Source organism: Schistocerca americana, chromosome 3 (assembly GCF_021461395.2).
Source record: "Schistocerca americana isolate TAMUIC-IGC-003095 chromosome 3, iqSchAmer2.1, whole genome shotgun sequence".
Lineage (NCBI taxonomy): Eukaryota > Metazoa > Arthropoda > Insecta > Orthoptera > Acrididae > Schistocerca > Schistocerca americana.
Window position 1 is genome coordinate 383,366,574 of NC_060121.1, and position 18,086 is coordinate 383,384,659.

At 39.4% G+C, this 18,086-nt stretch overlaps 1 protein-coding gene across 2 annotated transcripts in view; it reads left to right on the top strand.

The window, feature by feature from the left end:
- The window catches only part of LOC124605665 (enoyl-CoA delta isomerase 2-like), a 114,001-nt gene that overhangs the window by 91,791 nt on the left and 4,124 nt on the right, over positions 1–18,086 (top strand). For both annotated transcript variants that reach the window (XM_047137506.1, XM_047137505.1), the window contains exon 6: positions 11,387–11,527. In XM_047137506.1, coding sequence (XP_046993462.1) covers positions 11,387–11,527 — 141 coding nt within the window. The remainder of the gene's footprint in view (positions 1–11,386; positions 11,528–18,086) is intronic.

The window sequence follows — 18,086 nt, forward strand, 5'->3', positions numbered from 1 at the left end:
TTTCATGTAAGAGATGAAAATATGTTTCAGTTTATGTCTCATAAGTTTTACAATTTCTTTCTTAACACAGATGATCCCATGCATGCATTGAATTTATACAGATATAGATGCCATATCACTCAAAAATTGGAATAGGTTCCTGAAATATATCATGCTTTCAAAAAAGAAGTAACTGCCATGAATTCTTTCTTCTCTTGAAGCTTTAAGTTTCTCTTATTTCTTGAGATAAATTAATAATAGTAATAACAACAATGACCAACATAAACATGAGGTGCAGTGGAGGAGCTCTGTGCATCAAATATTAATGTCAACAGACATACTAAAACCATATTTTGCTGGCAAACAAGATTTGTGTTTTACTCTGGTGACAGTCTGTGTCTGAAACCTAAGTGTTTTCCAAATGAATTAATTTGCCAGGGTGTGTACTCTGATATAATTTTTTTTGTGTATTGGACGTAAATATGTAGATGTGTACAACAACATGTTGTGAAGCTTACAGATATATTTGTAAATGGAAAGTGTTGTTATAACTTGCAGTATAACAATCCTCTGCTGAAGACGTGTATGTGGTGAATATGGTCTCAGTAAGATATATTATATTGTTGGCATTGGCTACTGTTGATACTTATTTTAGTAAGAGAATATTGCCTGAAATGGACAGTGTTATTTAGGGCTTCTTGAACAATCTCAGACAAATAGATCTTGCCGAGAGGATTATTTTTTTCGGGCTGTCCATAAACTTTGACATTTATTACAGCTATTCGCTTTTGCTTGTAGCTCATCATGCAGACAGATTAGTTTAGAGGCATAATCAATATTGCTATCCAAACTATCATAGTTGCCACTGGAAAGAATTTGTAAATATTACTGTTTTTTAACAAATTCATCACAGACCAATAGGTCACTGACAGATGACATAATCAACATAACAACATTCAAGGTAGACACATTGAACAAATTCTTAAAAGTTTCCACATAGATCTTATGCCGGGTGGTTATAATTCAAGTGTAGCTACTCACAGAGGTCCAATGTGGGCCATAATTATCATATGACATGAAACTTGGCAGGTGTGCTAATGCCTTAATGTGTAATCGATTTAATCTGGAAAAAAATTAGTTCCAATTTTGGCCACCAGATGCAAATCTGGTGCTGTGAATGCGAGAAAATCATATAGAAATATTTCTATATACAATAGATTAGGAACAGGACATGAGCAGAAAAGGTCTAACAAGTGAGAAAGGTGTAATGTTGATTTTATTATTAACTGCAACTAACACAATCCGTTCAGTATAAGCACTGGAGACATTGACAGGATGCTGAATCTGGAAAATGACATGGTCAAACTTGTTTGCGGCAGTTCCGGTGGACTCTGAGCAATATATTCCTGCATACTGGCCTTCAGATAAGGTAGAGACCAAACATTTCCTGGTAAACGCATACTTTTAGATATCCCCAGAGCCAAAAGTCACATGGATTCATATCATGTGATCTTGCAGGCATCTGGAAAATTTCTTGAGATAACACATTTGTGAAGGGATGCATTATGCAGCTCTTTCAATGGGAAAGTGACATGAGGTGCTCCCCCATCTTGCATGAAAACAGTGGTTTCCACAAAGTTGTGCCCCTCCAAAGTAGGAATCACATGCTGAAAAAGGAGGTCTCGATAACATACTCACATCACAGTACACCTGACAGGCTCTCTGGGTGTATTCTCTTCAAAGAAGAATGGACCAAGAATAAATATGTTTGTGAACCCACACAACGCAATCACATATGGTGAATGCAATGGCTCTTCATGCACAACACACAGTTTAACAGTGCCCCAAATCTGGCAGTTGTGTGTATTCACTGTACACACTGTAGTATAAAATGACTCATGACTTAAAAGAATATTGTTCAGCCACATCATCAACTTCAATCCATGCCAGAAACTAAAGAGCAAATTCAGAACATTGCTGCAGATCATGAGGTTTCAACTGCTGCACTGTCTGGATCTTGTATGGGTACCAGAGTAACAGAGATCACAAAACTTTCCATACTGTTGACTATGGGATGGACAATTCTTGTGATACTGCATGGAGCACTAGCACTATCTGTGGCATGTGCTGCATGATCAGTTACAGCAACAGTCACCTCATTAATAACTTCCATTGGGATAGAACACCTTCCTCTTCCAAATACCACACCAAGCTCACCCAAGTTTTCGAATTTTATTATCATCATCTTTAAACCATTTAATGACATTGGGCCTCTCCTTGGACCTTTCAGTCAGTGATAATCTCTCAATGCAGCACTGTAATTACTACCATTCACACAAAACAGTTTCACTAACAGCACATAGTCTCTCTTCTTGATAGCCATACCATTCACTCAGGTGAGTGTATAGTGCCACGTTTGCACCTGGTGGCCAACATTTAAAATAATTCTTTTACAGTGGAAATTGGTTCTGCATTAACCCATTGGCGTACCTATCAGTTTTGTAGCCATGCGATAATTAAAGCCCACACTGGACCTGAGAAGCTGCACGTTAATTATAACTGCCCAGTACTGAAGAATGACTTATGCTGTGTACTGATCTAATCTGGCATCAGATGATGATTGTTGATTACTATTGCTTCTCTCTTCATCATTGCACACCCCTTCTATGACCCCGTCACACACTCCAGCTATCATTACTACTCCTTGTCCAAGTCTGATGTGATTTGAGGTGATTAATGCTGGAAGACAGAAACAAAAGTGGTCTTAGCCCTCTGTTGCCTACACTGAAACTATTTACTGTGTGGCTTCACTCCCTGTGATTCTAGTACAGCCAACTGGTACCCTTAAAAAGTATTAGGAGGCTGTTTATTAGTTCCTTATTAGACACTATTTCTTCAAGCTTTAATGTCGCGAATATTCTGTATGTTTTGACCTCCAGAGCTTTGCACTGGAAGATCAGGTGTGGTGTGGTTTCATCCTCATCACCACATAGTGTACACTTAGGGCCTACTTCCTCTATATCCACCAAGTGTAGATGTTTCTTAAAGTTCATATGACAAGTCATTAGTCCTCCCATGAATTTAATGCATCTCTTGTTCAAGTCCAGGATTACAGTACTTCTCTTGCAACAAGGCTTTGGCTTCATTATTTATTTTTGGATTATTGTCCAATGTTATATGTGCTGCCTCCTGGTCCAGCAACGTAGTTTTGATTTCACCATTGTCTTAGTGATGATTAGTACTGCACGTTCCAGTCCAATAAATGGAGTTGTCCTACCTGTCCTGATCAGTCTATCAACTTGTTTGTTGCAACTAATTCTTGAGTGGCGAGGGAGCCACAGCAGGTTTATCTTGTTGCAGGGACTTACAGGAGATTTCAGAGCTTCTGGGGTGCCTGGATAAATGTAGATGCTATGATCCTTGTAGCACATATACAAATTCTCCTCCTTGCATATTCTAATAGCAGATATTTCTGCCTGCTCGCTAGTCTAGGCCTTAACGACCATTTACTCCATTCCCAGCATCTTCATCTGTTTTCTACTCATCAGTAAACTAGAATATGACTCCTAAATGGTTTTGTGGTATATTCTTCTACTGCTCACTTCGTCCAGTTGTTACAATTAAAGGTCTATTGAAGCAGTTGGAAGTTATCATATGGTCAGCCAGCATATCCCCAACCATTCCTACATTTACTATGCTCACTATATTCGTGTGAGATTCAGGATATCCTATAGGAATCCACTTATTTCCATGCCCCTGCTTCTGTCTCCATTGAACCCAGAGGTGTAATGGAGGCATATCCAGCGTGGTCTCCATGCCAGCTGTGGGTGCACTGTTAATTATTCCTGTTATGACTATGCAGGCCAATTTCTGTACCCTACCAAGCTTCTTAGCAGCCATTTTCCATTCCACTTTATTCCACAGTACTGTAGTCAAAAATTGCAGTAGGGCTTATTACAGTGGTGTACACACAGTACATATTCCATGGATTTAGACCTCAGTTTTTACCACAAGACCCACAAATCATTCTAATGTTCACAAGTGGACCTTTTGCCTTGGAACATTTATTCTTTTATGGGGTGTCCATGATAGTCTTGAAATCTGCTGGTAGAGTTTTGTCATGGAGCTTGACATTCCACTGTGTGTGCTGAAGATGTTTCCTCTTAAATGGTATTACAACAGTTTTCTTGGGACTGACAATTAGATCCTGTTTTCTGCAATAGTTATCCACAATGTGCAACACACATTATGCCATCATTCTAACAGTACTATCAATTTTTTTCACATATTACTATGACTACATTGTTTGTATATCCTTGGCATCCGTGGCATCTAGTATTTATCTCTTCAATGAGTTCATTCATTAGAAAACCTCTCCTTGTGGAAGCCATCTGGTAGTGTTGATCACTATTTTCTCATTCTTCAAGGTGGCTTTTACTTTTCTTCTACTTAGTATGGTCTTAATTCAGCTTCATGTGGTGGTCTCAATGCCATGCTCTTCTGCATTTCTAACCATGGATTCAAGGTCGTCTAGCTACAAGTCACCTCATTATCCAGGAAGACATGATATTCCTGGTTGATAAGCATGTTGGTTTAAGTGCAGAGGAACCTCAGTTAATGTCTTATCCCTAATGTGTACATTAACAAGTTTTTCTAAAGTCTTTAGAAGAAATGAGGACAGAATGATCAGTCTCATATCCTCTATGATCAGTTCTTCCTGGCTTTGGAATGAGAACTATCCTTACTATTCCTGTTACTATGCTGACCCTAAACAGTCTACACAGGACCTAATTAAACATTCTCCAGTTGGTTGCAGTAGAGCTGGAAAGAAACCATGTAAACCATGTGGGCCTGGTGGCTTGAATGGCTGAAACGTTCTCATCACCCACTGGATTGTTTTTGAAATCATTACTTTCACTGGTGGATCCCCAATTTTCTCTTTAACTACCTGTAAACCTGTGTCTCTCAGGGACTGACTTCTAGTTTGTGTTATCTGCCAGAGCACAGTGAGGGAAGTGGGTCTTGAGTAGTACATCCAGCATCTCATTTGTTGTCCTCCTTCCTTAGAGTACCTCCTGGACTAGCTGGTACTTTAGTGAGGATTTATGAAGTCTAACACAAGTACCTGTGCCTTCCACTTCTTCACAGAATACCTTACAGGATGACAGCTTCGTTTGTTTGATCACAAGACTGTTTTTGACTTGCACACATGTCTCAATGACATTGCATAGTACATCATAAAATATAGACACTGCAAAATAGTATTACATGCCTAGACAGGCCCCGACAATAATAGTGCGGGATTCAAAGTAAGTGCTTGAGTGCAGGATGTGGACACATGGTGACGTATGAAGTATACTGAAACATTGGTGCATACTCTTGCGTAAGGCGGCTTACTAGTGTAATTTTTCCACTGCCAGAAGCTCTATGTCATGCCACTAAGTTAAAACCCTTTGCCGGTACACAGCATATAGTTTAGATCAGTGCCTTCTAGTTTGCATACTTACCTCATGCATTAGCTTTTGGGTTAAGCAGAGTTTCTGGGAACAAGTATCTGTAGATACATCTACTTCAGTAGAGAAATTTATTTCTATTTAGAAGCTTGCCATCTCAGGGTGTAGTGAGGAATCTGCAGGGCAGTTTTTAGTGTTTCTCCATTCTCCTCATTATATTTTGCATACATTCCAAATTTCAGTAGCACCATTTGAGATCTTATATCAATTTTTTACACACAACAATATGGCTACGGACTGTGCTAATTGTGAGTGGACACAAGGAGAAATGGCCGCTGTCCATAAACAGCTGGAAGCTGCATTGACTACTGTTGACATGCTTCTGGCTAACGTTCATTGTTGTGGCAACATCGGAGCACTGGTGACGAGACCTGCAACACATTTGATGGTACTGGAATCCCCTGTGGTGACCCAGGTGTCACTGCATCTTCTGATATGCAACATCTGACCGGTCCAGCCTTGCTCAAGAGTAGGTGCACACAGTGGTGGATTCACATGACACTGGGAAGAAGACGGAAGACGAAAGAGGTATGGGATGCCTGTTCTGTTGGGCCATAGGCTTATTTTCCTGCCCAGTCCAGACAAATGCAGAGGGTGGGTATGCTTGTCATTGGGAGCTCCAATGTTAGGTGGGTGGTGGAGTCTCTCAGGGAAATAGCAGGCTAGGCAGGAAAGAATGGCAGTGTGCACTTAGTATGTTTGCAGGGGGGGGGGGGGGGGGGGGGGAGCATTATCCATGATGTGAAGGAGGCCCTGACGGCGTGCAACCAGCTGCATATAGCAGCACATGTCAGTGTGTGAATGATGCTTGCCGCATGGGTTCTGAGGGCATCCTTGCCTTCTTATGTCTTATGGCAGATTGCTGATTTGGCAAAGGCAACTACCACTGCATTTGGGGTGCAGGCTAAGCTGTCTATCTGTAGCATCATACCCAGGGTTGATCTCGGTCCTCTGGTTTGGAGCAGAGTGGAAGGTCTAAACCAGAGGCTCAGACAAATATGCGATGGTATTGGACGTGAATTTCTCGACATCTTCCATAGGATGCAGGACTGTTGGATTCCCTTAATAGGTCAGGCATGCACTACATGCAGGAAGTGGTTACTAGGTTAGCAGAGTATGAGTGGCATGTACATGGGGCTTTTTTGGGTTAGAGAAACCCTCCCTTGGGATCAAAGATGATTTGCCTGATAAATTTGCCAAAATGTCCTCAGAGAATGTTTGTTGTTGCAGATCAGAGATAGGAAAGGTTAGTATGACTTTAGCAGACTCCAAGAGCATCCAAGGAAAGGTCCCAGAATTAGTATTGCTTACTGAAGGTTATAACACTGAGACAGTATTAGGAACAGAAAGTTGGTTGAAACAGGATGTTAATGACAATGAAATCCTACATTCAGATTGGAATATTTATTGAAGGATAGATTAGTTGCCAATGGTGGTGGCATGTTTATTGCAGTAAAGAATTCTATACAATGTAGCGAGGGTATCACGGATTCAGATTGTGAATTAATCTGAGTGAAGTTAAGTATCAAATATCTGTCAAAAATGGTAATCAGATGCTTTTATAGACTACCTTGACCAGGAGCTGTAATGGCAGAGCACTTTAGACAGAACTTGCATTGTAATAGGGGGTGACTTCAACTTGCCAGGTATAGATTGGGAGTTTCATGCTATCAAAACTGGTGCCACAGACAGGGATTAATCTGACATTGTTCTGGATGTCTTGTCCAAAAATTACTTTGAGCATATAGAGAACCAACCCGTGAGGGTAACGTCTTAGACCTCCTGGCAACAAACAGACCTGAAATTATTGAATCAGTCAACATAGAGGGAAGTATCAGTGATCAAAAGGCTGTGATAGCATCTTTGATAACAGATCTTATAAAGAATGTTAAGAAAAGTTGACGAGGACGAAGATGTTGAGAACAAATGGAAAAAATTCAGAGGCATTGCGCAATATGCCCTAGACAAGTATGTTCCAAGTAAGGAATTAAGGGATGTGAAAGACCTACCATAGTTTAATAGCTGTATTAGAAAACTGCTGTGTAAACAAAGAAAACTTCACCTCAGATTCAATAGAAGTAAAAACATAGTTGACAAACAAAAGCTGAACAAAGTGAAAATGAGCATAGGATGAGCAATGAGAAAAGTGTTCAGTGACTTTGAAAGTAAAACATTGTCTATCAATCTGAGTAAAAGCCCTAAGAGGTTTTGATTGTATTTAAAATCAGTAAGTGGGTCAAATCATCTGTTCATGCACTCAGTGACCATACTGCCTCCGAAACGGAAGATAACAGAGAGAACGCCAAAATACTGAATTCCATGTTCAGAAATTGTTTCACCAAGGGAGATCTTAACACGGCCTCTTTTCAATCATCATACGAACGTTAAAATGCCAGATATTGAGATAACCAATTACGGAATAGAAAACAACTACAATTGTTTAGTAGTGGAAAGGTGTCGTGACCAGATTTTACAAAGTTTACACAAAAGAACTTGCTCCCCTTGTGGCAGTAATTTATCATAGATCACTTGAGCAATGAAGGAGACCTGGAAGGGTTGTAGGATAGAGGCACACAATTATAGACCAATACTGTTGATGTCAATCTGCTGTAGAACATGTTTTATGCTCAAGAATTATGATGTTTTTTGGAGAATGAAAATCTCCTCTATAAAAAACAACATGGATTCTGCAAACAGAGATCCTGCGAGACTCAGTTCGCTCTGTTCCTCCGTGAGATCCAGAGCGTTATAGACAACCGCACTCAGGTTGATGCCATGTTCCTTGACTTCAGGAAGGCATTTGAGTACAAAGTGTCAGATGCTCTTAAAGCTGTTCACAGATTATGTGGTTGTCTATAACAAAGTACCAATGCCAGAAGATAGTAACGATTTGCAGAATGACCTCCAGAGAACTGATGAATGGTGCAGGCTCTGGCAGTTGATCCTGAACATAAATAAACGTAACATGTTGCGCATATATAGGAAACTATTGATGACAAACCCCTGGAAACGGTATCTATCAAATGTATGGGAGTAACTATCCAGAGTGACCTTAAGTGGAGCGACTGCATAAAACAAATAGAGGGAAAAGCAGATGCCAGACTCAGATTCATATGAAGAATCTTAAGGAAATGTAACTCATCCACGAGGGAAGTGGCTTATAAGATGCTTGTTCGACCAGTTCTTGAGTACTGTTCATCTACTTGAGATCCCTACCAGGTACGACTGACAGAAGAATAGAGAAGATCCAATGAAGAGTGGCTGTTTCGTCATGAGATCATTTAGCTGGCGCAAGAGTGTTATGGAGATACTCAACAAACTCCTCTAGCAGATGTTACAAGAGACGTGTTGTGAATCACAGAGAGATTTACTATTGAAATTTTGAGAGAGCACTTTCCAGGAAGAGTCAGGAACCATATTACTTCCCCCACCCTCCACCCCACATGTGTCTCGCATAATGACCACAAGAAGAAAATTCGAGAAATTAGAGCTAATATGGAGGCTTACTAACAGTCATTCTTCGCACACACTACTTGTGAGCAGAACAGGGTTGGAAGGCTCAGTTAATGGTACAAAAAAGTACCCTCCACCATTAGGTAGCTTGCAGAGTATGATGTAGAAGTACACAGATATTCAAAAATAGTATTATATCAATTACTTCTTCCTTTCTTCTGTTCCTGAAGATAGGTTCCCTACCCCTGTTTAAGATTTCCAAATTATTTTCTGGTATAAATTTGAGTATGTGCTCACCTCTGTTGTTGATGTTGCTGCTTCCCCACACAGGGTTGTGGGCATTGGCATTACAACCAGCCAGCAATTATTCAGTCTACTGTGAGCAGCTGTCTACTAGCGTCCTCATCTCCTGGGAAGTAATAGTCCTCATAAGGAAGGTAAGTTGAGGTCAATACAGTTCCCATGTGCTTCCTTCCTCATGTTGTTTCAGCCTGGTCGTCACTAAGTCCCCAGAAAAGAAGTCAGCCAATGGCATGAATGAAATTTCATTCTTAATATGGACATATGTTCTAGAGTTCTTTAGGTTTCTAGATTAAATCAATTTACCTCCAGTTCCTCCAACACCTGAAACGCCCTTTTTGTATTGATAGGGTTCCTGGATCAGGGCCACCACCATTTCCTACCTCCCCTGGAGATGACTCAGGGTGGCAGTTGCCCCTTTACTGTGTTGCTGGTTTACCTGTAACACTTGCTGCTTCCAACTTGCCACCATGGCTGCTTCCAGTGTCGTTGATTATCCTAATGGCAACCTGCGAGAGCCATAAGCACAATTTCAGGACCAGTTCTTGTATTGGCATCAGGGATTTTTCACTGAATACTGGTAAACATCCAGTCCTGTGTTGAGACCCTTCAGTTCTGCACTGTACTTTCTCAAACAATCTTAGGTGGGGCGTCTTTAAGAAGTTTCAGTATTCAAATTTATATCTTTGCAATCTTCAACAGCTCAGCCACTGTCTTGGCCAACAGCTTCTCCTCCTACTGCAGAGTTACCTTGGACATCATCTCCTTAAACCAATTCACTATTTCTATCCCTTCACAGACAAAGATATGAGCAGCATTGTCGAACACACACACCTGGATTTGGGTTCTGGACTTGCATCCTCCACAAACTTCTCAAAGAAATCCACCTGCCCCAAGGTTATATTCATCAGCGGATATCCCTGTTGGATAACTGCCATCCTAAAAGCTGAGACGCAGTGCTACAAGTCTGTTTCCCTATTTCTTGCCTTTGCTTTTTCTGGATCCAGTTATCCTGAGAAAAGGGAACAGTAGACTCCTCTTATATTTTCTTGTTTCCTGTCTTAAGAGATAGAAGGGGGTCTGATTACTGCATTAACTCTGAGACAGTTTGTTTTTGAGGTTTTCAGTCCAAGACTTTTTTATTTCTTCCATTTATGTTTAGGAAGCCACTCTTAGCTTCCTTTTCTATTTGTTTGTTGAGAAGTTTCCTCCTGTGAACCTGGGACCAGGATTTGATCTTGACCTATTCCAACTCCTCAGCAATTGTTTCCTCTTCTTGGACTGGTCTGTTGCCCGATACAACTGCAGTAACAGCTTCCATGTGATCCAACCCAATGCTTTGGTGTTTGAGGCCTCATGAAGTCCCTCAGCTTTTGTTTTGTTTTCCGTGTTGTCCATTTTGGTCCATGCAGTGTAGGACTAATCACTCAGGGAGCTTACCTGGTACCCTCAGGCAACTTTAATGACACCTCTTCCTATGTGCCACACACACCTTGCCATGGAATTGGGGGAAGACTGTGGGAGTGGATATGGGAGAGATGGAGGTTGTGGGACATTCTTTGTATGCTTCATCCACTGAGGCCTGCTGGCATGGGAGACTATGCTAGTAGCTGCATAGCCGTAAGCTTCATGCGAACATACAAACCTCTCTGCCGGTATGGTTAGTTCTTGAACGAGGTGATGTCCTCAGGAGAGATGTCAAAGTTTAACTCCAGAAAAATGGTGGAATGATTCCTCGGAAAGTGCACAGTCAAATTTCTTCTCCATCCTTCCCAAATTTGAGCTTGTGCACCGTCTCTGAAGACCTTATTGCCAATGGTATGTTAAACCATTGCCTTCCTTCCTTCCTGGCACAGGATGAAATGTATGATATAAAACTTGCTTATTAAGTTCATTCTCATGATTTAAGGAAATGGAAATGTTTCACTTAGTTCATCAACAGTGCTGGAAGCTAACGGCGAACCAAAGGAAACAGTAGGAACTACTATACCAATTATACTGTTGGCAAGACATGAGATTTTAGAGATATTGTGGATTTCTTCATAATATTCTGACCACAAATTATGTACTTTTGAGCAAACATATCTAGTTGATTAGGTATCATACAGTGATCATCTTGTCTCTCTCGTTTTTTCTTCCAGGCTGGGAGTATGCTTTATTTCAATTACCAGATGGACGCGAAGGAAGCATACACTTGTGGCTTAGTCAGCCATTTATTCAAAACAAATGATCTGCCAAATGTACTACAGAAACTGGAAGAAGCCTCCACTTTGCCTGTCAAGGTGACGTATTCTGTTAACACTGACACTGGAAAGATCATTATGATTTTGAAGCCCCACAAAATTCAGTCATTTTAGTGATAAAAAGCTAGTTTACAAATAATGGCTAGATCAAAGCTTGACTTAAGTGCATGTGTAGTTGCTGAAGTGATATTGCACACTTGTTTGCAGTTAGTAATAACATTACAGGAACAAGGACAACAATGGGCTTTATATTGTGGTAATATATTTAATATTTCATAAAAAAGCAGTGACACATTTTACATTAGTTTAGAGAATGCAAAATTACTGAATGTGTTACTTTATTTTACTTTGAAGTTTCCATTCACTTTAATACCAGTGTAGCAAACTCAACTTACTCTAATCCAAATTTCTTCTGTACTGGCAGTGAATACAAGCACAGTAAACAACATCTTTCACTGAAGATATTTGCTAAGTTGATATTTATGTACCTAATGAACATTTATATATATAATACACCTGTTTATTTCATAGATAATGTCATGGAAAGGATATCCTTCTCTAGATCTCTTCCTAAGAACACAAACCTTTCAGCAAGAGAAAGGACATCCACACACAGCCTTATCCTTTTCATGATGTTGTTGTTATGCCAACCTGGACTTTCCAGTGTTTCATCTCATAAACAAACACCATGGACAGTCAGTTTGGATAATATTAAATTATTTGTATAGATGAATTTCGTCACAATGGACAAGTGTGGAAACAGATGTGGCTGGTTCTTGGCACTGTTGTAGTTGTACCTGATACTTCACAATAATGGGGAATGAGCTAATGAGTGATCTTAAAACTCAAAGCTGATCTGGTAGCAGTATGGGCAGATTTTGAACAGATGAGAGCTGCAGCTGAGGAAACCAGTATTAGGAACAGGGTAGGTGACAGGAATATGTGAAAACCTGGCAACTCATGCAAAAAGTTTAAGAGATGCTGAAAGTATACTGGCTGTGGTCTAAACATTTCCAGCTGCTTCAGCTCTCTGGAGAATGTAGAAAATAGCATGCAGACAAACAAAGGGATTCAAGAACAGTGCAAATTAAGTCTAAGCAGTTCCTACCAAGTTGTCATGGGCAGAGAATGTCAGAATTCATACTGAGCTCACTGGATAGTGAATATGTGGTAATTAAGAACCTTTAAGCAAAGTGTTGGACTCAGAAATATCACATTTGATTTAGGCTATTTAAGGAAATATTTTTGTAAAGAAGATACATAGTGAATATTGGGCAGATTGTTAACACCACGGACAGTAAACTCAGCTACCCAATTGAGGATGACATCAGGCACATCACTGAGAATGCTCCTCTCACTAATCTGAAGCTTATACATTCTTTGAGCAATATGACATGCCCTGGATAAAACACTGTTGAACTTATAAAGAAGGGGCTTCAGGAGTTACTCAGCAGCATGAGATGATCACACATGGGTGGCTACTTTCTATCACCACTCACTCTGCAACACTGCACACAAGGTCTATGTCTGAATGTTTCCAGTGTTAAGTTATTTGCATGCATGATTTCTAGAAGCACGTACATCCAGAATACTGCATGTCAAATCCCTGTGATTTTTAATGTTTTCACTATGGCCTGTTGTAGGATACAGGCTTCTAAAGAGAAGGAGGTGCTGAATAGCTGTTGACATAATAGCAACAATTAATGATTTTTTTTAATGCTTCAACTTTTACGGCACAAAGGGTAAAAATTGTCAACAGTTATTGAGCCCCTTGGTCTTTTTGGAAGCCTGTATCTGTCTGCAGCTCAGTGCCTCCCCTATATGATGAGTAGCAATGTAGTCTTTCTATATTGTTGTTTATCAATACTATTGTTCTAATGCATTTATTTGCCACGTGACCATATTTTTGTAAGTAATTTTCAATAAATAGAAGTTTATCGGAACAAAGTCAAAGTTTCTGTTTTACTTCTGTACATGAAAGAGTTAAGAAATTTATCAGAAATCTAAATATGCTGCAGATGAATCCAACTGTATTAAACACTGTATCACCTTTCTTCACCTTGAAATACCCCCCCCCCCTCTCCCCTTTATAAATGCCCTTTTTTGCATTGTAAATGTATTTTGCCATTTTCGGAAAATAACTGTAGAATTTTATGGTACTTGTGGCAGTTGATTGTTAACTGTTCCTTAGAGCTTGTTTCCCTTTTACATAGTGATTTCTATTTGTTATACTAAAAACTTTATTTGTATATCTGTGCCACTGTTAAGTTTTAACTTTGTTCATTTAGAAGAAAACTGGACAAAGTATTAAAAGTATATATTTAAAAAATAGTGAAATTATTCAGCAGCATTGTCTGCTTTATAAATATCTTTCCACAAGTGTTCTCTACACACTATAATAGAATGACTCATTATGCTTTTGTTACATATTATTTCACTTTTATGATCTCAACATGACTTCTCAGAATGCTTAATTTACAATACATGACAAGTCAGGGCCAGATAAACCATTTACTATCTGTTTTACATAAAATTCACTGCAGGTGTTTGTATCTAACTTGAAGAAGTTGTCAGTTGTGGGACAGTGACAAATTATGGTCAGACAAGTAACTTAGCATTTTGTTTCACATGTCGCTATATTGTTCAAAGCAAATGTTTTGGTCTAAGTAGTAGTGTCAATTACTGTCGCAGTATGATATCTAATTCTCATTGTAAATTTTACCATGGAAAATAATCTGAAGCTGCATAAAGCCGCAAGCTGTGTACATACAAAGTGGTGTAGCGGCATCACTGGTTGGCATGCTGCTGGTTACCAGTATTTATCATTTCTAGAAGGTTCTCAAAATTTCTTATGTTTGTAATGTTTGAACATTCTGGAATATTTGACGTTTGTGTAACTGCACTCTGTGATGAGGGGTTCAGTTTCTGACTGGACGTTAGTCCTTCCAATGCTACAAGTTGTTCTTCACTGATGATCCTGCTTTCGTATTTGGACTCTAGTGTGGTTACAAAATGACATTGTTTGGTGAAGATGCTGCATATTTCAAAACATTTATATCACTGTGGCTCCAATTACATAATGTACAGGAACCAGGAAACATGACATGTTTGGCAAATGCATACTTTTATTTGGATGGCACAGCCCAGCACTGAATCAAGTACAACCAAGAAAAGTGCAACAGCTGCGATAAATTCCAGCCCAAGGTGAAGAAAATATTTGGCAAAAATCAGTAGCACCCACTTACCAGAAGAACAATTGAAGAAGGTGACCCAACATTATGGGAAACTGACAGTTCTACATATAGAATGTTTTAGCCCTACACCATATTGCAAATGCTAATGAGACAGAAGATGACAAAATGTCACACTTCATGAAAGGATTTGCAGGATACATGTACCATGCCCTTGTGTGTCATAGCAGAGGTACTGAAGTGATGCCAGCACACTATGAAAATGCAGCAGAAAAGAGTTAAATGAAAGAGGTCTGACTGATTACCGAATGTGGTCCCTATGTCAGTTACGGAAGATCACTACGGCCTCGCCTCTCTCATGTGTCAGGTAGTAAGAGAAGAGAGTCAGCAGTTTATGGCAGCCATCAGTGTCATATCAAATACACAAGAGACAGCAGTCACGAATGTCAGCCCCACCTGTCAGGGAGTAATGGAGGATCTCGAAGAAGAGGTGCATCCATGTTTAGCACCCATCTCTGCCACCAGTCGAATGTGCCAGAACAAGGGACTCAGCCAAATCGGACTTATGTCACAGCTAACAAACAACAGACCACCCCCTGACCGACTAAAGGTAAAACAAAATCCTCTACCAAGTGTAATGCTCTGCAAATAACAGACATTTGGAGGACAGCACGTTGGTATGTTTCCACTGGACCCATACAGTATTGCAGGGAAAGAAGACAAGTTTTTGAAGAGCACTAAACCACCAGACCATCACAACAGTTCTATTTACATCAATCAATTGTAGATGATTATAGTCAACCTGTGGAGTGAACCCCATCACTGTACCCTGGACAAAGTTGCTCCCCAACCATTTCCCATTGCCATACAGAGGTACCCCCACTCACCTAACAGCCAAATTCTGGAAAACTAAGTGATGTGACCACCTGTGGAGGTGAGACCATCATAGATAATGGCACACAGATGTGTCACAAAATCATGAGAAATGAAATCATTGTTGCACACCATTGACACCCTAGAGTGCTTGAGAAGAGCAAATTGTTTCTTAGCTGTGGATCAAGGTTGACGTGGGTGACTGGCAAAAGACTGCTTTTGTAACTCCAAACAGACCATATGAGTTTAAAGTTATGCCATTTGGACTGTGTAACCCTCCAGTTACTTCTAAGCTATGTTGACAACCTGTTTGGTCACCTTGAATGGATGACGTGTTTTGCTATCTGGATGACATTGTTGGTGTTTTTTTAAGACATTTGAAGAATATCCACCCCCACCTGATAACTGTGTGAGTTGTGTTCAGATGGCAGGTCTACACCTGGAATGGAAAAAGTGCTTCCCTGCTGCCTAAGAAACAAAAATTTTGGGGGCACTTAGTGAATGATGTCAGAGTCCCTTTCAAACCAGAGAAAATAAGACCAGTCACATATTTTTAGACATCAGCACATTCATGATGTGAGAAGTTTTCTTGGCACTTGTTTGTACTATCAATGATTCATAAAGGACCTGCATACCTCGGCACATCAGCTACGGGAGATGCTAAATTTTCTCCAAACAAGGTGCAGGAAATATCTGCCCTTGTTCTTCAGGAGGTGCTAACATCTTCTCCAGTTCTAGCATTGTATGATGAGAATGCTGAGACAGAAATTCACATTGATGCCAGCAATTATGGGATAGGTGTAGCTCTGGTACAAATCCAGGAATGTGCTGATAAAGCTGATAGCTTATGCTTCCTGAAAACTCTCCAAGCCCAAGAGGAACAACTCTACAACTGAAAAAGAGTGCCTTGCAGTTCTTTGGGCTATCAGCAGGTTCCTACTCTATTTATTTGGCAAACCATTAATTTTTGTCTTGGATTATCATTCCCTTACAAAGAAATCATGAGTAGAATAAATTCACTGATAAATAAAAATCTAATCTTGTTTGTCTTAAGTGTAGTACCATACTGTATTAAGGTTCTGCTAATTGTGAGCAACACCCATCCATGAGCTGTCAGTTATTTTATTTTAGTATTGTCTCCTTATGCCCTCCCTGTATCAAAATCACCAGTTATCCTATGTCATGTGCACTATTTGACTGTGCATCAAATAATCTATGTTTTGTTTGAATTTATATTTTCTGTTGTTATGTTTCTGAGGCAGAGATGAGAAAAATAATCTTGGCATTTGCCTAGATGGATGTGGAATAGTGTCCACACACATGTAGCTAGTACTTTGCACATTAAATTATACAGGCACATCATGAAGTTGATTATATTTTTAGGAAATTACAAAACTTTTTTCTGCCTATTTTTGCTCTGTGTTCAGGCACATGTGCATTGTAGCTTTATCATACAGAGTATTTCCAAATAGAATTATTTCAAGCATACATCCTTCTGCCCCTGCTCCCCCTTTCCACAGTTAATAGTTTTGGAGACCCAGGTCCAGATCTATCCACAGTACTGAGGTAGAGAATTTCAAGTGTTATTTTACTGGGGGTGTAGCGAGTAACTCATTTCCACCTAAATCAACTCATGTCAAATTAACACATTCATGGTTGTGTTAACAAATTAATAGCTTCAGAATAGGAAGAAATCACTACTATTGCGCTGCACGGTCAATAAGAACAAGTTATTTATGTTCCTAATGAAAGATTTCTAATAAAATCTAATGTATATACTTTAACACCAGTAATGTAACTTGATATCATCTTGAATATTTCTCTTCAGTTTTTAGAGCATATCTAACCAGAAAGTTTAGCCACTTTTCCCATGCAGGTGATTAACAAAGTTGAAGATGAAGGCATCAAACAATAAAGTTATTTTGCCTATGTAAATTTGATAATGTCTTATAGCAAAATAACCTCAAACAATTCTTTATCAAGGAAAGTACAGTTCATTAATCAGAACATCTAATATTGCAACTTCCATTCTCAGACATCTTGTATGCAATTTGGCATAATGGTAAAAATCTTACAGTGCATTTATTCCATAATGAAGTTTGTTGTAAACATTAATCAGTCCAAAAACATCTACACTATTCAAAAATTTTATACAAAACAAAGATATTACTTATATTATTCATATTAAGGAAAAATGAGACCACTTACAAAGTGATCAAAATGAAGTAGAAGATAATAACACAACTTCAAACAAACATGAAATCCGGTACCAACTGCACTAAAATTATGACATGTATAGAGAAAAAACACATGAAAAGTAAGCTGTTCAACAGATTTTTTTTTTTCTTTTCAACCGAGTTCACTGCTGTCAAGGTACCAACTGTATGTTGTTCCATGCTAATTAGCATCCTACTAGGATGTTCCATCAACAATCAACACAAAGCCATAAAAATATTGCAAAGTTACAGTGGCACAGTCCACAACAAACCTAAGAGCTTTTTCAATTACAATGTGGTCTATAATTGAAAAGCTAC